Below are 26372 nucleotides of genomic sequence, written 5' to 3' on the forward strand. Positions count from 1 at the left end.
ATTTGAAGCCATCACAGTAACATCTCAAGTTTGTTTTCTCCAACTAGCAACCAAAAAAAAAAACAAAAAACAAATTCAGATTATTAAAACAGCAGGAAAGCGTCTCATCTGAGCAGCTGATGACTTGTTTCAAAAAAGCTGCCAGTTAACTCAGTCTGGGAACTTTCTGTAATCTACAGCATTGCATTGCATTTAATATCTAGCTGTCAGCCTTATAGCTGCTTCTGGACCTGCTTCTCGTGTTTTTGTCTCATGTCTGACTCTGATTATTAGCTTTTCTAGTTTCTCTCTTCTCGTTTACGTGCCTTTCAGAACCTCTGATTGAGGTTTCAGTTTCCTGCAGACTTTGAAAAGGAAACCATCAATGTATTCCTCCTAAAGCACTCAGTTCATTTGGTACACATTGCCAAGACTTATTCTGTTTAGCAGTATTCTGCGTTTAAGGTTTAAAGTTCAGATTGTGTTGCCGTTGAATGGATACACAAAGTGTGCGTTTTATTTAGAGCAGCAGAACTGTTTCTGTTGTAGTTATACTATGAATTGTATGTCAGTTCTTTTATTATTCATTGTTAAGGTTTGTTTGTTTTTTGCATTACTTGTGTAGATCTGTTAAAAACAAACCTGAATGTTCAGGATTGCAGATATTTTGAAAGAAAATGTTGTGAAAATGTTATTTTCTCGTAGTATTCACACAAGGAAAGAGGGAAATACCTTTTTTTACAGCCTCAACTCACCAATTACAAAAGTTTGCATAATTACCACCAAAGATTGCTCCATAATACTGAACATCTGTGTCATTTTTCATTTACTTTGAGTATCAAAGCAGCTTTTGGTGTGGCCACAAGATGTCTCCAAAAAGCTATAAGAACACCTTTGGCTCATCTTCTCCTTAGTCATTCCTATTTTCCGGCCATTTTATCCCTTTATGTCTTTGACTCTCAAGTAGTTTTCCAGGCAGGAAGGAACATTAAAAGCTCCTTCCATGACAAAACATGAAAACACACATTAATATGAATCATTGGAATGAGAAAATCATCTTGTTTTTGTTGGTGTTTATTTTTTTCCTACATTAAAATAAAAGAAGATCATAAAAATTAATGAAATTAAACGTGTCTGGTGGATAATCTGGCTCCAGGAGATTCAGATGTTTGGTCTGATCTGATCACCTTGGTGTTACTGCAAAATCTTTTCCGAGTTGAGCTAAATTTAAGACAAAGAAAGTATGATATCAATAGTCATGAGACAGCCGTGCAGTAGGCAGGCTGCCTGACTGTATGTATTATAATGTGTGTGTGTTTTAATGATACTTATATTTATCATATTTTCAGTTCCCGCACAGCTGTTTTTAATCCTACTAAACAACAACATTACTGAATCTGCATCCTTCATATATTTATCCTTTTAAGGCCCATTAATACTGTGATGGGATATTGAGTTGTTTTTAATTTCTACACCATCTGTTTCACAGTTTTCAGTTGCTCTTCTGTCAGCAATGTCTATGATTTTACCACAAGAGGGAACCCTGTCCTCACTGAAACATTCACAGTCAAGCCATGAAGTTAACATTAAGACAGTGGTGTTTACTCATCTTTTCTGCTTTCTAAATCTAATGCTCAAATAAGTGACGCATGAAACTACTCAGGAATCTTTAAATCATCATGTCTTTCATCCTTTTGTCATCTTTGTTGTTGTGAACTCTTTTTGTGACGCATCATTCTTTATATGCTAATTATTTTTCCTTGCATGTAAGCAGTTTGATCTCATTTGATGCCATGACTTCGTTTATGTAAGCTCAGACTGGTGCCTGCTGTGTGATTAGTTGAGGATATTGATAAATAAGAAGCAGTTTTTAGGATAAAATGAATCCTGTCGAACTAACCACCGCCCCTCAGGTCTTGTCTGTAGTAATTTTTTCTGGGAATGTGGTTTATTTTTAGCAACCTGGAATGTATTTTACAAGTACAATTTACACACATGGACCAGTTTATGGACTGATTCCATATTTTAGACCCATTGCATCTTATTTTGACTACTTTTATAACAACAAGGGCAAATGTCCAGCAAGACGTTCAATCATTCAGTTAATACAGCATCACTTATTCATGTTAATGAAGAATTTCACATTATTTGACTATCTGAGGTTCATTTATTCTCCTAGAACACGCTGTTCAAACCAGGCAAGCATCCACTGTTGTTTTATTCCACCACAGGAGAACTCCAAAACTGTGACCAGGACTTACTCTCATTCATTATTAGACAATTTAGTGTATCAAAGTGAAGGATAGCTCCTTCTTATCCCTTAAAGCTCAAGTTACTGTAGTCAAATACACTTCACTGTCAAAGGAACAGTGAAGTATGTTGAGTTTACAGCGACAATTTTAACATAGATGAGCATTTTTTCAGTATTTGGGCTTTAAAGAAATGTAAATAGTCCTTTAATATCAACCTATAACTCCACCGGTCGACCTTAACAGCCGAAAATATGAGTCTACCTTTATCATCAAAACTTTGAGGGGGCGCGGTCAAAGTTTTATCGTGACGTCTCGGTCGCTGATTGGCTAAACTTTCAGGGGTATGCAGATGAGGGAGGGGTGGGGGGGTGAGGGGGGGAGTGGGCTCGTGGAGACGAGTAGGTGACGTCAGTTCCCCCGTTCAGCAGAGAGCGAAACAAACATGGCGATAGATGTGACCGGACGGGGACTTACGCTAACTTCATTCGTCTTTTTTTGTCTTTTTGCGGGCAGGCAGGCAGAGGCGGCAGCGTCGGGGGCGAGGGGCGTCACTCGGATACTCGGCATGCGGCTGGAGAGGAGCGACAGGCCGGCCGAGACCACCGAGAGAGGGGAGATCCAGGTGACCGAGGGCAGCGAGATCTACTTCAGGTTCTACGGACTCCACTTGCTCCGAAACAGCTCGGCGCTCATCAGGTTCACGGAGCTGAACCCGGACGACGACGACGGCGGCGACGGCGGCGTCGGTCACGCCGGCACCGACAACAGGACTTGTGTCGAGCACACCAAGGATATAGTGGTGAAGGAGCCCATGACGGTGAGCAACCAGAACACCTCCGGGGTGGTCAAACTCCACATCAAGCAGCTCCGCAAGAGCGAAGCGGTCAAGCTGTTCGGCTTGTGCGTCCGCGACTCCCAGGAGGAGGACAAGTGGTCCCTGCTGGACGAGCAGGACGGCCGGCTGCTGGTGGTGGAGGAGAAGAAGTCCCTGCTGCCCATCTGGCTCCAGGTGATCCTCATCTCCTTCCTGCTGGTGCTGTCCGGCATGTTCAGCGGGCTCAACCTGGGGCTGATGGCGCTGGACCCGATGGAGCTGCGCATCGTGCAGAGCTGCGGCACCGACAAGGAGAAGAAGTACGCGCGGAAGATCGAGCCCATCCGCAGGAAGGGAAACTACCTGCTGTGCTCGCTGCTCCTCGGGAACGTCCTGGTCAACACCACCCTCACCATCCTCCTGGACGACCTCACCAACTCCGGGATCGGCGCCGTGGTCGCCTCCACCATCGGGATCGTGATCTTCGGGGAGATCGTCCCCCAGGCGCTGTGCTCCCGGCACGGACTGGCTGTCGGGGCGAACACCATCCTGGTCACCAAGCTCTTCATGCTCTTAACCTTCCCGCTGTCCTGGCCCATCAGCAAGATCCTGGACTACGTCCTGGGCCAGGAGATCGGCACCGTGTACAACCGGGAGAAGCTGGTGGAGATGCTGAAAGTCACCGAGCCCTACAACGACCTGGTGAAGGAGGAGCTCAACATGATCCAGGGCGCGCTGGAGCTCAGGACCAAGACGGTGGAGGATGTCATGACCCCGCTCAGCAACTGCTTCATGATCCACAGCGACGCCGTGCTGGACTTCAACACCATGTCGGAGATCATGGAGAGCGGCTACACCCGGATCCCCGTGTACGAGGACGAGCGCTCCAACATCGTGGACATCCTGTTCGTCAAGGACCTGGCCTTCGTGGACCCGGACGACTGCACCACCCTGAAGACCATCACCAAGTTCTACAACCACCCGGTCCACTTTGTCTTCCATGACACCAAACTGGACTCCATGCTGGAGGAGTTCAAGAAAGGTCAGAACAACACCGTTATGGAATAATTAATTTTGTGCTGGGTCTTTTAAAATAAAGTGACCAGATAGATATTCACCACACAGAAAAATAGATCTGCTATGGATGAATCCCATTTTGTGTGTGTGTGTGTGTGATTTTGAGTGATTGCTCATAGTTTACTCTGCATGGTGCCTTTCCCCTGTTACCCTGTCTTAGTGTGATTTTCCTTTGTTTTGCACGTGTCACTATGAGTAAGGCTTTTCCTTTTTGTCAGGTTACCTAATTTTTGCAGTGATTGTGGTGAAGCCACAGCACTTGATGATGCACTTGATCTCAGATCCAATAATAGTTTTTGTTATTGTTTTTGAAGCAAGATGCTAAACTGCTGATTGCTCCTTCTCATTTGAATCAGAAGATTTATTTACTTTTTTGTTGTTTGGGGCCGTTGCTGCCTCTAGACAAACAGCATCACCTCACGCTGTGGAAAATTACAACAGAAGTTTTTCACTGTTTCTCGGAGAGAATATACAAAAAAAAAATCCCACGAAAAGCACCAGAGCAGTGTGATTTGTTTGTCTTACTGAGCAGTCGGGTTGTGCTCAAACAGGGGAGATTACAGCAGAGTTTGACCTTTGACCTTTCTGTGGAGTAGGTGAAGAAATGAAAGCAGTCTTGGTGGTGTATGATTTTATTTCTGCCTGTAGAACAACCATAATTAACACTGTTCGCTCGCAGGTCGGTGGTGGAAGGCTGCGCCTTACGTCCACCAGTGCAGTAGGTGGGATTATTACCTTGTAATGAAACTGACATCACATAGCTGTGGTTACTGTGTGCATCAGGTACTATATTAGGCGCCAGTCTCTGACTGACAGACTCCCTCATTTCTTGAGTATTTGACATGTTGGTTTTAAATTTCGTGCTCATGTAAAGCAGAAAATCAAGTCACCATCTTTTCTTATTTGCTCGATTCAGCCTGCGGACGTACGTACTTGTTTATTGTAAATATAATGTGTGAAACAGTCAGACAAGGCACAGACACCATTTTCATAATCAAAACTGCTCTGTTGGTGTTGTTGCTTGCCAGAAATGAAATCGAACCACAGTCAGGCTTGTGATTTCAAAAGTGCTTCCCCGTTTTACTTCTCTCTTCCTTTCCTCTTTCTACACAAACATACAGGCACATGCACACATCCCTTTCTCAGGGGGATGCACACACACTGACGCCATCCCCCGCAGGGATGTATTTTTCCTTTCTCAGGCATCTCGTCTCAAGGTCACAGACAGTAGACACACACGGCTTGCTGAGTTTGTTGCTCCGCACAGTGAGGAGTGAGCAGTCGTGTCTCTGTCGTGGAATCAGTGTCTGACTCTGTCATAGTAACCAATGTAAACTTTGAACAAACTTTCCCGCCACCCTCAGCTCCACGTGTTCTCAAAGCCATCTTAATAAGAATAACTTCTCCCTGATACGCTTATCTCCAGTCAGCTGCTGTAAATTGGCTTTTGGGTTGTGGTGCACGCTGCTGTGTGACATTTGGCCAACAAATGGCTCTGCGGCTCGTCTTTGTAAGCTTAGCTGGAAAGGCAGGAGGCTTTGGCAAAAAGCAGCAGCTCCCACACACACATTGACTCAAAGCTTGACAGAAAGATTTACTTTTTAAGTAATAATGAGAATACAGTGAGCTGCTGTGAAGAAACTCTTCAGTTCGAGGCCTGTAATGAAACAACCTGTTCCTCTGGCATACGCAGAAGATCTCAAAGTATTACTGGGCATCTTACTAAGGCGTGTCTCTTTAGTCTCTGGCTAAAGCTAACTTGTAAATGATTATTAAATTAAGTTATGAAGATGTGCGGTAAGGATAAAGCCTCGTCAGCAGCATACTGTGAGCACCTCGGTTTGAGTTCAGGTCATATTTGACTTTGGCTGTCAAGTAGTCCATTTACAGCTGTTTAGGCAACACCTTGATAAGAGTGAGAATCCGTTTTCTGGTGTATTTGTTGGCGTTTTGGGCAACACATGCAGTCTCCCATAAAGCTGTACTGTCTTATTTACAGCTCTCAAACTGTTTTTCTTTTTTTAACTCTATAAAAGAGATTTGTATTGGTAAGCCACAAGGTGTGACAGAAAAATCAACAGTTTGAGACTGACTATAGCAGGAAAGCTGATGACGGGACATGATGCATAGAGGCTGAGCTCTGCAGGTGAACAGGAAGAGCTCAAAGGACAACTGATGTAAACTGCTTACAGTAATGCATTATTACAGTCTGTGTAGATCTACGGTGACTGTAGAGCTTACAGAATAATGAGTATAACCAACATGGGTATAAATTAGTCATAGCCCTGTGGAGCCTCATCCCTCACGCATCCCGTATTATGCACGGTTCACCTTATTGTGCCTGCTGAATAGTTGATCTGAGTGTTAGTAAAACAAATCTATGGATAAATATTTGACCTTAGATGACCTTACTTTTGGGGAAGGCCGGCCTTGCTCTTTTCAAACGGCCTGTATTATTTCAACTAAACTTGACTTTGAGATGTCTGTGTACCAAGAAGCAGCACAGGGCGTGGCATTTGTTCCAAACTGTGCAAAGTGTACCATTATGAAGCTGTAATGTGACGAGGGGAGATAAGAAGGAAGGGAAAGGTCCAGAAATGTGACATGAGTTTGATCTCCTTTGATCTCCAAATTTGAGTGACAACATTGCCAATAAAATGGCTGCACTGTGGATTTATTTAGGAGTTATGTGGTTGATGATGCAAACTTTCACAACTCTCTTAGCACGCTGTTATTGAGAGTAGATGTTACCTATTTCCTGTCATGCCACTTCCATATATTCGTACGGCATTCACAAGATTTTTACCTCTGATATAGATGTTACACCATGTAAAGGTTTTAGATTCACAGCAGTTAGACTTACACACCGACCTGCACGTGTTAATTCTGCACTGAAAAGTCACCTTTTTGTTGTATTGTTTGAATTTAGTTCCTTTGTGTTCCTATTCGTATTTTGATGGCGCTGCAGTGGCACAGGAGGGAATCTGAAGGCGGCCAGTTTGTTTTCAGTTTATTTCAAGTTTTATTTAATTGATATTATGTAAAAATGTCGAGGAGCTGAAAGATAAAACTGTTTAATTGTTTGTGTTTTTATGTGTAAAGTCATGTTGCTAAAATGTGTTTCATAAAATTGGTATCGTTTTAGAACTGGTATTGATCTCGATGTTGATCATTTTTGAATGACACCCATCCTTACTTATTACCCGTTCTCTCATTGAGCCAGTGTGTGAAACTTTCAGCAGGTGAAACAGCACTCAGACAAAAAGAAAGAAAAAATAAAAGCGTCTTGGTGAAGTTCAGACTTGATTGTTTGCCGACCCCCTGCCTATCGACTGACCCGACTTCCCACTTACAACTCAAGTTCCTCTGCCTCGCTACTTGGCGTCAGTTACCATGGCAATGGCCTCCAACAGCGTCGGTGTGTGTACACAGGTTTCTTTAGGCTGTAGCTACGTATAAATCAAATCCACTCTCTCATTTTACGTTCTCCTGAATAGAGATGGTCATCAATACTGTATGATCTGACATTTCTGCTTTACTTTGTGTGTCTCTCTGTGCGCTCAACACTTTTAGTCAACAAGATACGACCTTTTAGTTGGGCTATGAAGTGACCTTATTAGATGATTTGAAATTTTAACGACACACCGTGTGCCATTGCAGGAAATAATAACAGAAAACATTAAGTCATGCCCACTGGACCTCAGACATAATTTAGAAAACACACAAGTGAACCATGAAGTCACATGATGCACACTTCGCTCTGCGAACAGAGTGTCACATGCTGCACCCTTAGGTGCTCTGTTATATTACATATGGGCCTCTGGGCCTCAGTGCTGCTTTGATAATGCTTCTGTATGATCCAGTGGAAAAACACACTGGGAAATGTTTGCTTTCCAGTGTTGCCAGTTTTCCGTCTTATAAATGATGAAAGAAGCAGCACGAGCACGGCGGTCTTGTTGGGGGGAAAAAAACGATGTTGCTCTACCTTTAAATATTAGTCTCAGAGCTGCAGTGATGGTCTGGTTAGAAATTGCAGGACATCGTTTTGCCATCTATATCACACTGAGGTTGCAATCTGCTGATTTAGTTTTTTGGTTCAGTGTGTCACATGTAATTGGATTTGAGTCGGTGGGCGGATATCAGACGCCCAGACAGAACATTACAATTAACCCGTCAGACTTCCAGGAAGTGAACCAGTTTGAGGTTTGTCTGTGGTTGTCAGGACGGTCTGCATTGTCTGCTCTTTATCAGCCCTTGGGCACTTATCTGGCCAGGCCACCCAGCCTTTAGGACCACGCTTGACGTGCCTCGGTTTAATGACTCTTTTTAATGACAGTTTAATGACTTTTTCTCTTTGTTAGCTCTCAGAAAAAGGAGATGTAGTTGCCTTATATGTGTGTCTCAGATGTGTGCACTCTGTGACTATCTCCTCTCCATTTTTTTTCCTTATTTAATCAAAGCTTAACTGTTCATATTGTCATGTGATCTGACAGTTTGGCCTCCAAGACCTTTGTACTCTGCATCGCACTCACATAAACACACACTTCTGCTCTCTTTCCTAATGAGCCTGCTCTTGTGACACTCCCTGTGCACACATAAACACATCTATACATAGGCACATACATGAACTTACTTTGACTTACAAAGTCACAAACTTACTTCCTGAACTGCTTATCTAAACCTCTGACCCAGATCCTAACCGCGAACCTGACTTTAAAGATGACCAACTATCAAGCCTCCTTCCTTTCAAGTGTAAAAAAATCCCCCTCAGAGTAGCAACCTTTAGTAAAGGATTACCCAATCTCAGTCAGATAAGGGTGTCGTAGGGCAGACCTGAATCTCCACTCCTGTTTTTGTACGATTACGATGGGTGTGTCTGTCTTCTATCACTACCTCCAGCTCTCTTTTGTTTCCAGCCTCTGCCCATCTGTCCTTGTTTTTTTTTTTTTTTGGGGTTGTTTTTTTTGTGTGTGACTATCTAGGGAAGAACAGTAACAGTAACTCTTGGCAGCGACTGAAGGTGCGAACACAGTGAAAGTCTTTTTGCAGTGCATGAGATGCTGACGCTTTTACAGAGAGCATTGAGAAGGTTGTGAGATTGTGCAACAATTCACATTAGAGCTGGAGGTGTGCCAGTGTAGAGAAAACATGGGAGGACTGGCAAAGCAAGGATATTTCAGATAACTGAACGCACTGAAACCATGTGAGGTCCCTCCTAAATTATTCACTAAAAGCTCTTAATGAATAATTTTGAAACAGGAACAAGGCCATTGCTGTTCACAATCTAATGCATTATGTTGCTAAAAGGACTATTTTGACAAGTATCAGGCATGATTTCACTGCAAGTCATGAGTTCATTACATTTCCCCTGAAATAATATAAAAATGATGATGTAATATTTTTTTTGTGGGGCTTTTCCCAAGCAATCATGTTCTTTAAAGTCTGGAGAATGTTTTTTTTTTTTAGACTGGGGATGTTTCTGTAGTTCAGTAATGCTTTGTTTTCATCAGTTGTCAAATGTCTATTTAGATTGAAAGTCTGGATGCTCGCTTTCGCCTGAATGCTTCGTGCTGTGCTGTTCGCTCGCATGTGGGTGGAGGCAGTGTATTTAAAAGGGGAGACAGCAAATGGTTTAACAGTGGTAACTCAAATGCATGAACATCCTGCATCTTCTAGCCAGATACCAAAACCGAAAACAGACACTCAGATCAAACACACACAGTGAGACTTAGCTCTGTGATCAGGACACGACTCCACTATATCATTACTCAGAAAATAGTTATTTACTGCTGTATGCTTGTTGAAAATATCATTTACAAAACCTTTAAACATCAAATCCAAGCTCAGACTGGGATGTGTTTGTACCGTGTCGGGGAATATGTCATAATATTGGCATCCACAACATTGTTTAGAGTAGAGTTATTTCTTTTGTTTTTTTTTTTAGCCAAGTTGTGTCAGACACAATGGATGTGGTGGTGTTGCTTGGCTATTCATTATCACCTTCATCTCACATTGGCTCAGCGCTACATCCATGTGATAAAATGAGCAATCGCTGAATGAACAATCACTCCACTAAGTGGTGGTGAGCAGCACAGTGTTTGTCTCAGGCCACATCCAAACTATTACGTCTTTTGTTTTTGAATATTAAAAAAAAAAAACACAAAACCCTCCAGACAAGTTGTTTGGCTCCAGATCTGAAACAACCTGCGCTCATACAACAGCTGGTGTAAACAGGAAGCAGATTGTTTGCTCTAAGTGATACTCAGCTGATTAATTGCAACAAATACTGCGAACACAGAAAGTGGAGTCAACATGCAGGACAAGGTCAGCAACACTCATGTTGCCTTCAATGCTGGTAGTCGAGGCCGATGAGACACAATCAAGGAGCGACCGGGTTTGACCACATTGTAGCTGCACATTCAGAATGTAGAGCCACCCTGGAGTTTTCAAAATAAAACTGAGCCAGCAGCATTAATAAAATACTGTGTTTTTGAAGCTCGAGATCTCCGGGGTGGAATGGACGGGAGGCTAGCGGTGTGGATGTAGCCAACACAGCCAAAGAGGTGAGGGGTCTGCGCACATCTCCGCAGACCCCTCACATCCTGGACACAAACTCTCTAAACTTCTCCCTTCGAGCAGGCTCTACGGAGCTCTGTTTTCAGAAACCAGCCCCCAGGCTGTCGCTCTGATGAGCACTGTGCAGTCAGAGCACCCAGGTGAACGACTGTAAGTAACACAGTTTATTAAATTCTCAGGTCTTTTGCACTATTTTTTTCAGCCTACACTTTGAATTAATATTTAAGGTCATATTTCTGATACGTTTTATGTTGTCCCTCAAAATTTTTTACATTTTTCTATTTTTACTGTCATCTTTTTGTGTGCATATTTCATTGTGAATGTATTTCCCATCTAAAAACGCTTTCCTGCTGAGAGTGAAGTGAACCAGAGTCAAATTCCTTGTTTGTGTGCACAAACACTAAAGACGACTCTGATTCAGATTTTACATTTAAAGGGACACAGCATGGCTCAGTCTGTGAAAACAAACTGTACAACATCCCCTGTTATTGAACAATCAACCCTGAGGATGTCAACGTTATCTCAGGCTGAGTTTGGAGACTACACAATCAGAGGCTGAGACAATGTTAAGTTGCATTATGGGAAATGCAGGACCTTGTGTTTTTGGAAACTTGCCCATACCAGGGATTCAGGTTACATGACTTTATAATAGTTAGTCATATCACCGTGTGAAATTGGCTGTAGCCAGTATAATCCAAGTGAATTAAATAGTGATAGTAAATTCCTGATACTAATGCCACGAAATTACAACATCATCAGAAGGCTTGGCCATCAGCCAGCTGGCTCTTAGGCACATGACCTGCCAGCGTCATGTTTCTGCACACAGTTAGCGTGTCTGTTAAAGAATATCAGACCGTCCAGTTTTAAGAGAGGCGTTATGCTGAGTCACAGAGCGCGAACACACACACACACCATCATTCAGTCACTCACGCTCCTGTCAGCTGACTTCCCTGTCTGTGATTTTTAGGGTTTGATTTGTGTGAGCGAAAATCTGTAGATCTTCTCTAATGTTTGGACAGTTCCTAAAAGTATGTCAAAATTAACTTTAAAATGTTGTCTTATCTAAGAGACAGTCAGCTACACAGCTCTTTTATCTCTCCAACGGTTCCAGTGTCAGCTAATAAAATATAGTCTTCCTTGTTGTTATTTTTAGGCCGCAAAACTTTTTTGTTTTTATTTCAAGACAAAGCACAAATTCCTTCCTTATAGCACATTTCCTTGTCACTTTTTACATTGGGAAATCATAATAAGCTGACGTGCAAAACAACAATAACCGATATTTTCTGTACTGACAGTGTGTGTATCAGAGCTGAGGTGATGAAACAACAGAGATTTATCACCCGAGTCACATGACAGGCGTTTGGATGTGAGACAAGTTCACCATAAAATGTGACTGAGTCTTCCTGATGTGAATGCCTGTATTCATGGCGCCTGCCTCTGTTCTCCATTTCTTTTTAATGCTTACCTAAATGTCATTTTTATTGGCGTAGTTATTTCTAAACAGATTAAAACAGTTCCTGGCAAGGAACTTCTTGTATCTAGAGGTGATCTGAGACTCAAAGTTCATTCTGGACCTTGTGAACAGTCGCTGACCAAACTGTCTCACCATAATTATTATATATTGCAGCACAGTAAACATTAGTTCCAGCTCTATATGTCTCTGCGCCTTGAGAAGTGTAGACCAGCGATACACAAACCTCTGTTTCATCAGGACTTGTACAATCAGCAGCTGGAAACCAGGAGCAGTCATCTTTTCTGTTTTCTTATCAGCCTCCTGCTGTTTTTCCTGTCTTGTCATCTGAGCTCAGAGTGCTGACAATGCAGCTGCAGTCCCCTCAACTTCAACTTTGTGTGTGTGTGTGTGTGTGTGTGTGTCATAACAACACTTCAACCAGACCGTGTGCCGCAATAATATCAGTCAGCATGAAGAAAGGGCGGCTCAGCAGAAAATGACTTGATGTCCCAAACTCAGTCACAGTAACTGCTGTGTCTGTTTGTTTTAGCTGAGGTTTAGCTACACATCATATTGCATAACACTGAGCCTTCAGAGAAACTTAGTAGTGAGATTCCTCTCATGGTTAAAGCTAATTTGGGTGAGAAGACGAGCCTATTGGAAATAGGGCTGAGTATTATCTCTTTTTGTGGTTGTTCATCTAAAAGAAACAAAGTTATCTGCTACATCCTACAGCGTCCGAACACAACAGCTTCGCACAAGCTTTAAATAAAACGTCCAACAACAAACAAATGCAGGGAACAGAGTCAGATGACATCTGATCAGAAAATCTGCCAGAGCGTTTGTTGCCAACTTTCAGCAGCTGGCAGTTTTTGATGCGCGGGGCCGTGGATACAGTCCAGCTGGTGCTGAAAACCTATTGAGGCCCAGCTTTGGCAAAAACGATGGCTGCCGACGGCCAAAGAAGAAAATATAGCCTCTGAAGCGTAACAGTTATTTTCACTATTCACTGCTCTGGCGATTATTTTCTTGGGTTTGCACAACAGAAGTAGAGCTGCTATGCGGAACAGGAAAGACGGAAAAAGCTTTTCAGGTTTTAGGAAAATTTACAGACCAAACAGGCTAACCAGACAGTAATTTCTACTCTAATTTATAGTAAAGTAATGAATAACAAAAAGTAAATTCTCTATCACAAATGACAAAAAAAAGTAAGTAAAAGAAGCTGAACCATAAAATATTTTGTAGTTTTATTTAGAAAAGAGTGTAATCCTTCAGCCCATCAAACGCACACACGTGCACGCACCAGGTAGAGCATCTCGTTATGTTGGGACACACTGGTGTTTACTGTCTTAGTGTCTGATAAACCTTCAAACCACAACGCTTCTGTTTACATCTCAACACCTCGTTCACGCTCGTGCACAGCAGGACCACCCCCTGGATTTTCTTTTATATGCCGTGCTGCTGTGCGCCTGAGTGCAGCCAGGACCTTCACATTTCATCACCCGTGCTGCAGGTGAGGACGATGATAAAGTGGGTTTGTTCCTGAAACGATCGGACACCGAACTTCCTTGAAATCAGAGTCCCTCCGTCTTCATGGGGCAGTTTTAGCTGGAAAAACAGGTTAGAAGAGTTTGACTTGTCCAGCAAAACAAACCTTTGTGCATGTGCGCGTTGTATTTCCACGAACTTGTGTGCGAGCTTGGATGTGCACATTTGCAGCTGTGGGTCTTTGTCCCATCCCCACATTGAGCGTGCATGTTTTGCGGTCGTTGGCTGTGGCCAGTGCTGCTGATGCGTGGACAGAGGAGGCGAGGGGGTGTTTTATGTGTTGGTGGTATGCGTGTGGCATTCCTTTCCCATACAAACTCATCGCTATCCCTCATGTCTTTTTTGTTGCCGATGTCAACAAGTCAGATCGCAGGCTGGTGATGGAAGAGCCAGAGGCCGGAGAAACAACCTGGAAAGTCAACCTGACCAGCGACGGACAGATTCAGTTTGATCAATGATGATACGTGACAAATTAAATGTTGTGCATTAAACACACCAGCAGGTTATTAGCCGGTCGAGGGAATTTATTCAAAACAAAAGAGACTATATGCATCTGAAACTGCAACTTCACAAAGAAAACTCAGAAATGCTGGGAATTTTGCGTGTGAATGGTGTTTTATTGTTCATTCGCTGAGTCAAAGAAATAGACGCTGCAGTCTGGAGCTCAGCTTTAGTGTTGGTGACAAAGGTTCTCTGTTCCTGTTTTGGTAAATTACTCTGCTCTCATATATTCATATACGGGTTTGCTGGTTCTTCACTCTGCGGTCATTCAGTGGTTCTTTACTGCACGTTTGTAGCTGCAGCTAATGACAGCCGTTCAGTTTGTTTTACGTAGGATAAGAACAATAGCTTGATAAAAGCTGAATGTATTTATAAATTCAGAGATGAAACAGTGAGTCCATGAGCTGCAGCTTTGATAAGTGATTCATTATTTTTCACTCATGTTTCAAACATGTCAAACACTAAAAGGTTTCCATTTATGAAACAGCCTTTCACCTCATCTTCATTCCTTGACACGGTGCCTTCACAGGTTCACGTCTGTCATGTTTGTTTCTCACACAGAAGAGTGATCACAAAACTCACAGGGTTGGAGCTTCATGCATGTTTGAACTTTGAAAGATTTAAATAAAATATCAGTTTCCTCACCATTGAGGGAGTTAATGAGGGGGCACACAATGTGAAGCACTTTGGATAATCTCTTTGACTTCACATCTTTAGTTTGACGTTCATGTTGCGTAGTTGAATTTTTAAGTTGAAAAACATTCATTTATTGAATTTCATAAACTCAGTGCACACATGTGACTTCAGATTTGACCGATCCAAATACAAAGTCGAGGAGCGCCGACGGCGTCCACTGTCACCTCGGCTCACAGTGTGTCTGCAACGGAAGGATGGATTTTGACCAAAAACGATCTTGAGTCACATCAGATTTCTGGCCTGATGCTTGACAGCTGTGTGTATTTCTGTGAGCCTGAGGTGAGCGTGCTGCGTTGGTTTGGTCGACTTATCTCGTGTTTCGTGACAAACACATCTCGTCTGGGGAATCAGCTGCCACAGACACACAGGAGCTGGGTGACTGTGGGTTTTTTTTAATTGTAGACTGAGCTGACACACACAGGTCAGTCTGAATGCATAAAGCAGCATGTACTTGGCTGAACTTCCTTCTACCCTGTGTGAGCATGTTTGTGTGTTTTTTTTTTTTTTTTTGGGTGTGTGTGTGTATTTGTGTGCATATCTGTGTTAGTATGTAAGCTCTGAAGAAGTCAATAGACTCTCAAATGACTGCAGTGACTGGGGATAAGTATGTCCCCTGGGGTCCCACTTCCTCTGAAATATTGAGTCAGCACCACAGGCAGAGTTCACACACACACACACACACACACACACACACACACACACACACACACAGAGTGCCTTTTCCATTACATGATGTCTCTATTTTGGTTGCTACAGTGATCTTGTGTGGAATGAACAACAATCATCTAATGAATGTGCTGTGAGGCCTTTGTACTGTGGGACACCATTAACAAACATTCTCCATCCTGTCAAACTTGCTCCTCAAAGGTCCCAGGAAATCCTAATATTTGTCCCTTGTGTGATGTAATTCCTGATGACCCCCGACTTTGGGGGAGTCGGACAAATTAATATGACGTGAAAATCCGATTACCAATCCGTGGTGTTTCTCTTGGGTGTATATATATAGTATATTGTCTGCCACACCCTGCTGATGAAATATGGGTTAAAATGCTCTCCCCATTCTTGTCTCACATCAGCACGCTGCTCCTGGAAATCACCATTTTTATCTCAAGTAAAGTAACTACAACAATAACGATGTGTGTGTCCACACTGATGGACTGTAATGTTCTGTAAATGGTGGCGCCCAACACATGCTGCCGAGCACCCAAATGGATGTTATTGACTTTCTGCACCGCACCTAAAAGTCTTTACTCACATGAAAGAGGTCGCAAGCCAAAAAAAAAAAGAAAGAAAGAGAGAGAACGCTGATACAGTACATTTTAACAAATTCAGTTTGATATATGATGCATGTATAGATGCAAAATCAAAACATATGAACACATTATATATGAAGCATGTGACTAATACTGACATATATGCATGTTTATGTATGTATGGTAAGTTGCATTTATACTTTTAATCAATATCATTTATATAAAGTTTATGGCTACATTTTATAACATGTCATCAACTGTGTTTATTACATTTGCACATGTAAAAGTTTAACTGAGTGTATGTGATATAGGATTTAAATGTTTATAGGAGGTGTATTGGACCTCAAATATCACTCTTCTGAATTCTTGGGACATATATGTCACCTACGTTTCAGTATGGGGAGTGATGCTGTTTATTTTATTTTATAGGTTAATGATTAGTTGATTAGTTGATTAATCAATCAGTCTGCTCTCTTTGCCTGTTCTCTCTCTTCTTCTTTAAATCTCATTCAGACTTGGTAAAAGATATGATAGTAATAATAATTTTGTTGAAGACTTTGGCTGCAGAGCTTCTCAACCACAGATGTTTTTGCTTTTCTCCTTTTACTTACAGGCAAAATAGGCTTCTTGAAAACAGTAGTTTGTGCTGGGAACTTGTGAAAAGCATTCGTCATTTAGCCAGATATTTTATGGCCTCAATGATGAATGGACTTTCTGAAAGACAAAAAACAAAATAACAGCAACAACAACCGGTAAATGCACTCGGAATGAGAATAATCCATCAGCTCCGGTGTCTTGATAAGAGCCATTTGAACTGTTTACGACTCGTTGCTCAGCCTGGGATGAATGTTGGGCCTCAGCATCCAGACTAAACAGCCATCGTCCGCCCACCTCTCCCGCCCAACTCATGTCGTGACTTCTCATCAGATGACAGGCTCCCATAATAAACCCCCAGTCCGGTGGGAGCCGAATTCCTCTTAGTCTCGCCCCTAAGTTTCTGTAGTAGAATTGAGCAAGGTCAAAGCAGTGAGCATGTGTGTCTGTCATTGTGACAGTGCCCACTTTTCCAGGACATGCAGGCAGACATCAAGGACACACACACACACCAAGAAAAACACTTTGGTCTTTTTTTTAATTGCCGGTCATATGAGCTCTCTGTAAATCCCATTGATCTTCTGCTCTCCTTTTAGAAGTAGACAGTCGATGGGCTTTTATGATTTCATGCTCTTTGTACGCCTTCCCATCTTGGTTTATCAAGATAGTTTATAGGTTTGGGCAGATTGATTAAAAAGTAATCTGTCCGTGTGGGACGACTGATAGTTTATAGATGCATCTTCTTTGCTCAGGAACCAAATGGCCTCACTCGCCTTCACCTGTCCTTCTGTTCACACAAAGGGACTGTGTGGGGGTTAGATTAAACCGGCTGCTTTCATGTGTGTTCGCCTGGGTAGGAGGGGAGGAAATGATTCACTCAAGGACCAAACCCCCAGATATCCTTTGAGTGCCTCCCTCCAGTAGCGTCATTAATAATTTAGAGCATCACCGGGGCCAACCCAGCACTTGTTTGGATACGGCACTGCAGTTCAGTCGACATCTAGCTGCTCTTTGAAGAACGTGTGTCTGTGGGTGTTTGTGCGTTGTGCAGTAACACTTCATGGCCGAAGTCCAGACCCAACCCCAGCTCTAACGACCTGTACACATTAACAGGCTATTTGTGCTGCAAGCAGAGCAAATGGGCAGACGGGTTAATGTTAGAACAGAAGTGTTATCAGACATGGATCCATCATGATATGATTGTTTGTCATGATCCAGGGGCTTGGCCAGGATACAGCCCTGGTCTGATGCGTGTCTGTAACCAAGACGCATATTCCAAATCCAGCAGAGGAAAAGACAAACAATGATATTTTGACTGCCAACTAACAGCCAGAGCTCTGTGTCACACTATAACGAACAATCAACCTGACAGAGAATTACTGTTAAGTAGTTGTTAACATTTGTGTTTCTAGTTTCATGGGCATGCAATGTTGGAGGATGATGGTCATAAAATGTGTATAAACCTCAGAAAAGCTGCTACAATGAAAAGCTAATGGGGGTCTAAACAACCTTCATGTTGTACTCTGTATTTTTCTATAAGAAGAATGTAGAATGAGGAGTGGTCTGGTACCTTTAGGGGGCAAAGAGCAAAAAGTACGTGGAGGAAGCTTTTACCTGATGCACCAGCATGAGCAAGTGTCTGAAATCCCTAAAAAGGTGTCCAAAATAAGGCTGCACAGTTAATTGTGATATGATTGCTTTTTTCTTACATGCTGTGTAGATGGTTTTGGGGTGACTCAGTGACACAACCTTTGGCTGTAGATGAATAGAAGCATCAAAGTGATGGCCATGATAAGATCCTGTCGAATTCTCTAAATGACAAGGAAAAGCTTTTTAAATACTTTCTGTCTTTTCTCCTTTAGCGAAGGATGCACTGGCCCTTCCTTTCATAGAGGAAGGTAGACAACGTCATCCCACATTTTATCGCTATATCCTTGTGCATTTAAGCTGATGCACAGCTGTAGTTTCTTTGGTGGGCTGACACCGATGAAGAAACAACACAGCAGCTGGTTTATGTTTATGACACAATGCAAAACATATGGAAATTCTTCTTTGTGTTTGTCTGAGCTCTAAATCCATAGATGGATTTCATCTTGTTTGAAACTGTTTTGCTTCTCTGACAAGTTGTTCCAATCACAGCATGAAGGAGAAAAAAACCAGGGGCTGTAGTTTTACCCCCTTACTCTGTAAATAATCAAATAACAAATGGTTCAAGCTGGTCATGTTGTTCAATGTCTGTCTTTGTTTTACTCAGGAAAATCCCACTTGGCCATTGTGCAGAAGGTGAACAACGAAGGGGAGGGAGATCCTTTCTACGAAGTGTTGGGGCTGGTGACCCTGGAGGACGTTATCGAGGAGATAATTAAATCGGAGATCCTGGATGAATCGGACCTTTACAGTAAGATCGTCTTTGCTTTCATTTGTCCTGGGCTCATCAGCCATCTCTAAATTACCCTTATTGTATCACTTTCCCGTTCATTCTATAAATCATCGATGCACGGCACGTCGTCTTGTCGTGTTGCCTAAATCCTCTGCTTTGTTTTTCAAGTTTTAACTCGTGTCATTTCTCAGTGGACAACCGTACCAGGAAGAAGGTGGCACCCAATAAGAACAAGAGGGACTTCTCTGCCTTCAAACATGAGCGCGAATCAAAAGTGAAGGTCTCCCCTCAGCTGCTGCTGGCGGCCCATCGCTTCCTGGCTACAGGTGGGGGAGTGGAGCGATGAAACCCTGCTTACACACACACACACACACACATATAAAGCAACATATTACTCGCACACAGCCAGTAGATCATTTATAGCGTAATCCAAGCGTGCTTTTGAACACGTCGCCACATTATTATCCGTAAGATGATAGTAAGGGATGAATTCTGCCGTCTTGCCATTTGACGAGCAGGGCAGGCCTGTGCTTGCAGGGAGGCGGTTTGGATGTGTTTATTTTTTTGAAGGATCTATTTATGAGCCAAGCTGTGTGCCTGCATGTGCCTCTGGACGCCGGCCAGCTGGATGCGACGCAGCCATCACTTGAGAATGTGCTGCAGTCTGCCTGGTTAGTGAGCATTAGCTGATCTTCTCTGCCAGCAGCAATTAGCAGTAGCTGCTGCTAGCATGACGTAGCACTTCCTCATCTGTGGTGTTGGAGCATACCGGAGTCTTCCTCTGCAGGCATTACGTCAGCGTCTGCTTACTTGGTTTCTGTTTTCTTTCTCAGGATGATGCTCTCAGTTTTCTTTCTTGATTCATTACACAGGAATAGAATTTTACATTTTTCTCAAGGTTATGTTTGGTTGTTCATGCGTTCCAGGAAGCAACTGTGTCTGTGTTTGGGTTTTTTGGGGGGTTCTCATGCAGATTAATGATCAGTATCCAGCTGCTTTTTTAGATCATGCCTGATTTATCTTAACTGATACACATCAAGAGATATTTCCATTAACATTCAGGTGTAACAGATATAAATATGAGACTATCACACCATAAGTAATTGTAATGATTGTGTATGTTTGTGGACTGTAGCTTTTCTCCTTAAGCAAAAACGTAACAATTCCTGGAGGTGTAAAATTCATTGGCTTCTAAAGTCTTCAGATATACCTCTGGAAAATCATCATCAACATTCAAATCAACACTTTTCAACCTTGTTGACATTAGATAAATTCCAGCATTAGTTATAAATACCTCAGCTCTTCGTGCACCTTTGTTCTCAGTCAGTCCAGGACACCTATGGTGGCGCTATGATTGCAAGTCTTTACATGTTTACACACGTAAATACATTTTACTTTCAATTCTGAATCTTTCAAGAATATAACATATTTTTATCATTGATTTGTTCGTGTCTGATTCGGTATGATGTCACATACAGTGAATACATGTTGTAGTCTGTAGATCATAATCCAAAGATAGTGCTCCTTGATCCCTGCATTGACTATCTTTGGTTTTTCCCACTATAAGTTAAAATGCCAAACAACAAAACAAAAAGTAACAACAGGCAGAGAAAACCAGCACATACATGTTGAAAATATGAATATGATGAAAACACCATTAAGATATTTACAGTGAAGATTAATCATTGGAACAGCTCAGATTTAGCAAGACGAGTTTCAACAACCTGCTGTAAATGTCAAAGGAGGATGACAGATCATTCTGTGGTGAGGCTAACATTTTTTCACTTCTCTCTCCTCCATTTGGTCGATAGACACAGTTATTGATTTTTATTCAGATGCCATTAAACCGCCCTGGCTTGTGACAGAAATGTGAATGATGAGATGTGAAAGTTGGCTAATTGGATGAGGTAATTCAAAAATTACTGGATGCGTTTTCTCAATTAATCATTTTATATATTAAATTATCGAAAGCAGAGAAAACTGCTTGTTATAATGTCCCGCTGTCTCCGTTTGCAGTGATTAGCACTGTCTTCACTGCAAGAAGGGTTTGACCCTGCTGGCTGGCTGGAGTGGCGTCTTTAGTTTGCATGTTGCATGTGCCAGCTGGCACCAGTTAATTGGCCCTTTAAATGGGTGATTATAGATCCCAATATGTCTGCCCTTTCCAGGATGTACCCTGTCCCATCCTCAGGTGGGAAGGGCTCCAGCCTCCCTGCCGGCCTATGAGCAGTTTGGAGTCAGTATGAAGACAAGCACCTGCCATTTGTTGACTCAGAACCATTTGCTTGTCAAATGTTTGTTATTTTTTTTAAATGACTGACATGATTATTCAATTACCCAAAGAGTCAGACTCATCAATAAAAGCCCAAATTGTGGCTCTGGCAGAATACTGGCAGAAAAGAAAAGACTTGTTTAATTATTCTCTCAAAACAGAAAATAGACACATTTCTTAATCTGCTTTCACAGATTTTTTTTCTCCTTTGTGCTGGTGATACTAGAAGCTCAGACAAATTATTTGTTATTCGGCTATCGATCCAATCGTACCTACATATGTCCGTCTGTCCCATTTTCATTGACATAATATGTCAAAAACGCCTTCACAGAACTTTAGTATAAACATTCACGAGGCATGAACTGAATGAACTGAATAGGTTTTGATGGCTCATGGTCAAAGGTCAAGGTCATAGTGACCTTACTACACAAGACTGTGGTCTTGTGAATACAGTTTCTGAAATTCTCTTCAGGGGAATCCCTTCACATGTGGCATGAAAGTTGAAAGGGACTGCGAGATCACCGAGCAATTACGGCACAATTTCTGGATAACCTGGGATTTAATCTGAAACTCAAGTGAAAGACCTGATGAAGTGTTTCATTGTTCACTCTCCCTTCTGCTTGAGCAATCTTTTCATTCATTCAGTTTGTTTTCTGATCGGAGTCATGTTGCATTAGCTGCAGGTTCACCTACTGAGTAAATGTTTTCACACCCATTGTGGTGTAATGAAACTGTGTAATTCCACAATGTACTACCGACAACAGCATGAATGAGTAATTTAATAAGTGCCTGTGTCGACCAATCATCTCAAACTAATCACTGTAATTGCAGTCATGTTGCAGAGCGGTAAATCTTGAGCTTCCAGTGAAAAGTGAAAATCCCTCTTTTCCTTTCCTGCAGAGGTGAGCTTGTTCAACCCATCTCAGATCTCAGAGAAGGTGCTGCTACGAATCCTGCGCCATCCTGATGTGATCCAGGAGATCAAGTTCAACGACACCGACAAGCGCTCGCCCCATCACTACGTCTACCAGAGAGGCAAACCCGTCGATTACTTCGTCCTCATCCTGCAGGTACACACCGATGGGGCTGCTGGGTGGGAACGTGTTGTACAGTGTAAAACACAGGGGTGGCTGGTTTGGTTTATTCTGGATTCAGATAGAAATTCTTTAGGATTTTCTTTTTGCAGCACACTTTCAGTTATATCATGTGATCTCCATCAGAGGATATAGATTGCCCAGTTCTCATGGAAATGTAGATATTCAAATACACGTCGCTACCAATTGCTTTATAACCTAAAAGGTTTTGCTAATGTGACATAGCTAACTGTAGTGTTAATGACTTTTTACAAGCTCAGCATCAAACTCTGTTCCTTAACATTGCTAACAGCCACCTTTAGCAATGGAAAGCAATACAAATGTGAATGCTTGTCTTTTCTCCTGTTGGAGTTAGCCTGCTATGGGTCACTCTGATCTGACGACCTACAGTAATGCTTATGAGACGGCTATCACCACCACCTGCTCGAAGCGAAACACAGCAGCAGAGAAAACTTAAATATTGGCACCTTTGCATTTAGTTTCAAAGAGGGATTTGAACCTGTCACAGTTTCCGGCAAGTCATTCGACAGAACCAGTAAAAGCCAGTGAGAAGTAGTGAAGAGAATGTAAAGGTCCATTATTTCCTAAATACGTAGAACAGCAGCGTGTCAGACTCTCACGTGGACATACAGGGATGTAATTGTAAAATCTAATTTAAATAATAACACACTGCCAAGTACCAGAACCTTTTTAAAGACCAGTTAGCTGCTGTATGTTTTAACAACTCACTGACTCACCGATGAACTCATCCTGTCCCATGAATGCTGGGATAGAAACTGTGAAGCATGGATTATGAGACTGACCTTCCAATGACACACACACCCACACACACACTCTTCCTGTTGCCTTTCTTTGACCCTTACCTCCTCCTCCTCCTCTTCCTCTCCTCTCCACCTGTCAAGTCATTGCCCAACCAAGTGTTTCTGGAGCTTAGCAGCAATGAGGTCTGCCCCGTTGTTCACGATGCGGCTGCGACTGCAGCCTGTGACAGATGGTGGTAGGCGTCGTACACAGCACCGGGCCTACAGGGGTCCCAAAAATGTTGATAAAGCAGGCAGTGTTGGTATTTACTTTTCATGATCTTCAGTTTCCAGCTTTCAATTTAAGTTGAGTCACCGAAACATTTCTCAACAAAAAATTATTGTTCAGGAACAAAATTAACAGAACCATTGAATTGACTTTTCACTTATCCTCATTTTCTAGAGACGTTTCAACTCATAGGTGTATTTTCATTTTCAAAGGTATCACTCATTTCTTCCAATTACTGTTCAACTTACAAGAGTGGCGCATCCCCTTAAAACAACATCTGAATGTCCCCGAAAGATTCACATCTTTATTCTTTAAAAAAAAAACAAACAAAACCTTTAGCAATAGCTTTTATCAGTATAAACGCCATTGTCCTCTTATCTGTGGTTTTATTTATTTATTTGGATCTATAACAATACATTATAAGGCAAAGCAATGACGTAAAGTGAAATGCAAGACAAGCTGCAAAAAGAATCCAGCAGGGAAACTATTCCTAATGATAATTAGAGCAATGGGAAGCCAAGTAGTCACATTGTGACTAAAACATTTGACAAAGCTCAAAAACTACAACAGTACCAACAAAACCAGCACATGCAGAGACACAGTTGCATCAAATTGGATGGTTGGTTTCATCGGTTTGTGTGTCATGACAATAGGCTGCCTTGATCTTCTGCTGTTTTCTGTTGCCACTGTGTGTGTGTGTGTGTGTGTGTGTGTGTGTGTGTGTGTGTGTGTGTGTGTGTGTGTGTGTGTGTGTGTGTGTGTGTGTGTGTGTGTGTGTGTGTGTGTGTGTGTGTGTGTGTGTGTGTGTGTGTGTGACCTGTTTGGTGATTCACAGGCCCAGCAGTGTTTTGTGTGTGTGACATTATCAAGACCAGAGCAAGAAACATTCCCTCCTCCAACTCATGTCACCGTGAGCTATGAAATAAAAACCAAGGATAAACCAGTGCTCTTCCTGCTCACATACCTCGGCCTGGCCACACTTTTTTCCCACAGATGACAGATATGTTTAAAAGAGTTTTACTCTTATATTTCTCTTTATAATGTTCACTACAAGGCAACAACAGTCTCTATCTCTGTCTCTCTTATAATGTTTGAGCACCAAATGCTGTAAAGTAAGACAGATAATGATTTACTTATGATTGAATCTTTGCTAAATCTTCAAAGCCAACTTTGCCCAAGTTGTGGTTTGACAGAGTGTAAGACTATCAAGATAGAGAATGCTGCTCACATCGATTACACAACGGAAAGCAGATGGTGGAGATGAATTTACAGATACTGAGACTAGGCAGCCAAGAGAAGGTACAAATTCGGCACATTATTATACCAACAACAAAAGTAAATTAAACGAGGAGAGTAGACTACTTTAAGGGTTTATAGAGCCATTTTTGGTGCAGCGCCAGACTGGAGGAGGAGAAAGTCAAACCTGAACCAAACTCTTTTTAAAGTCTCGCCACCTCTGGACTGATAAGGTGGCTGTGTTGTTTTTAAAGTTGTGAAATATCAGTTTAAAACATGGTGAATTACAGTATGTCCTCACTAACGAACTGTTTGCATAGCTATTGATCACAAGCACCCGGTGTTCTGAGATGAGGTAGTAATCAGGATATCTGGTTTGACCAAATATTTACTCCTTCTGAGGATCCAGAGAGAAAGAGGGTAGAGGGTGTGGGGTGTTAATGGTGGAGTCACATAAACAACTGAAGTGTCTATAACACGATTTAAATAGCTTATAGGCGAACATCAGCGAGGATCTGAAGCAACTTCTGATGAGTGTGTTCATGATTGAACATATTAGCATACCAATATACCCACAAACAGTCCATCCCTGAGTGGACACAAACAAGATAGCTATTGATTCATATCATCTATATAAATATCAGTTTTCACCTTCTTCTTTCATGGAAAAATACTGATTGGTATTCCAATATTAAACTACGGTGGTGAAAGTGAAAGCAGCTACATTAGTATTTATATTTTATGAGCTTGTTGCCATGCTGATTAGCCTTTAGTTCAAAGTATGTCTGGGTGTACGGGCATTAGCAAAGCTGTACTACGATTCAGAATCGATTTAAAATGTCCCAAAATCGATAAAAAAATAAATAAAATACAACAAATCTGCAGGCTCTCTGCCTCCATTTTGCATGTGGGACGTCCTGACGTCACCACAGAGTTTTAAGTAATGAAATATAGACAATGTCTTCAGTTATAACTGTTATAACTTCCACATGTTTAAGCAAAAACATAAGAATAAAACAATGAAACATACGTTCCACAACTTTGTTGGCAATATCAAATCCACTGTAAACTTTTTCATTTCTTCTCTCCCCATGCTCTTTGGGTTTCCACCCATTACTGGCATCTCCATTGAAGTACATGATGGTCAACCTCTTTGTGTTGAGCTCAGTTAGTGATTCATCTGATTTCACACTTAGCACTCCGATGGCTGCTTCACTGGTGGGGGGCGTGCATTATTAGTGACCCCCTCTGAGAATTTTCCCGACAGATACGTTCCTTTTTATTCCGAAAAAAAAAAGAAAAAAAGACCGGGATCCGGTCTCTCATCCCGTCTAGCCTCTTCTCTGCAGAGGTCCATTCTAGTCTTTGAGAGGGGGTCCGGAGTCTCGTCTAGTCTCTGGGGAGGTCCCATCTCTGGTCTAGTCTCTGTTTAAATGTTTAAAACTTAATAAATGTTAAAAAGACTGAAGCAGGAATCATTATGAATCGAATTGATTTGAATCAAAAATCGATTTTCAACCTAATTGTAGCCCCAAAAGTCTGAATCGAATCGAATCGTGAGACAGTAAAAGATTCCCACCCCAGTAAATTATGAGCAACAGTTATAATTTCCTTTGGA

At 42.0% G+C, this 26372-nt stretch overlaps 1 protein-coding gene across 2 annotated transcripts in view; it reads left to right on the plus strand.

Annotated features, from left to right (window-relative positions):
• The first annotated feature begins 2644 nt into the window (after positions 1 to 2644).
• The window catches only part of LOC115048904 (metal transporter CNNM4), a 40480-nt gene continuing 16752 nt past the window's right edge, over positions 2645 to 26372 (plus strand). For both annotated transcript variants that reach the window (XM_029510762.1, XM_029510763.1), the window contains exons 1-4: positions 2645 to 4087; positions 18998 to 19141; positions 19315 to 19449; positions 22296 to 22465. In XM_029510762.1, the coding sequence (XP_029366622.1) occupies positions 2674 to 4087; positions 18998 to 19141; positions 19315 to 19449; positions 22296 to 22465 (1863 nt within the window). In that variant the 5' untranslated portion in view covers positions 2645 to 2673. The remainder of the gene's footprint in view (positions 4088 to 18997; positions 19142 to 19314; positions 19450 to 22295; positions 22466 to 26372) is intronic.

Source organism: Echeneis naucrates, chromosome 9, assembly GCF_900963305.1.
Source record: "Echeneis naucrates chromosome 9, fEcheNa1.1, whole genome shotgun sequence".
Lineage (NCBI taxonomy): Eukaryota > Metazoa > Chordata > Actinopteri > Carangiformes > Echeneidae > Echeneis > Echeneis naucrates.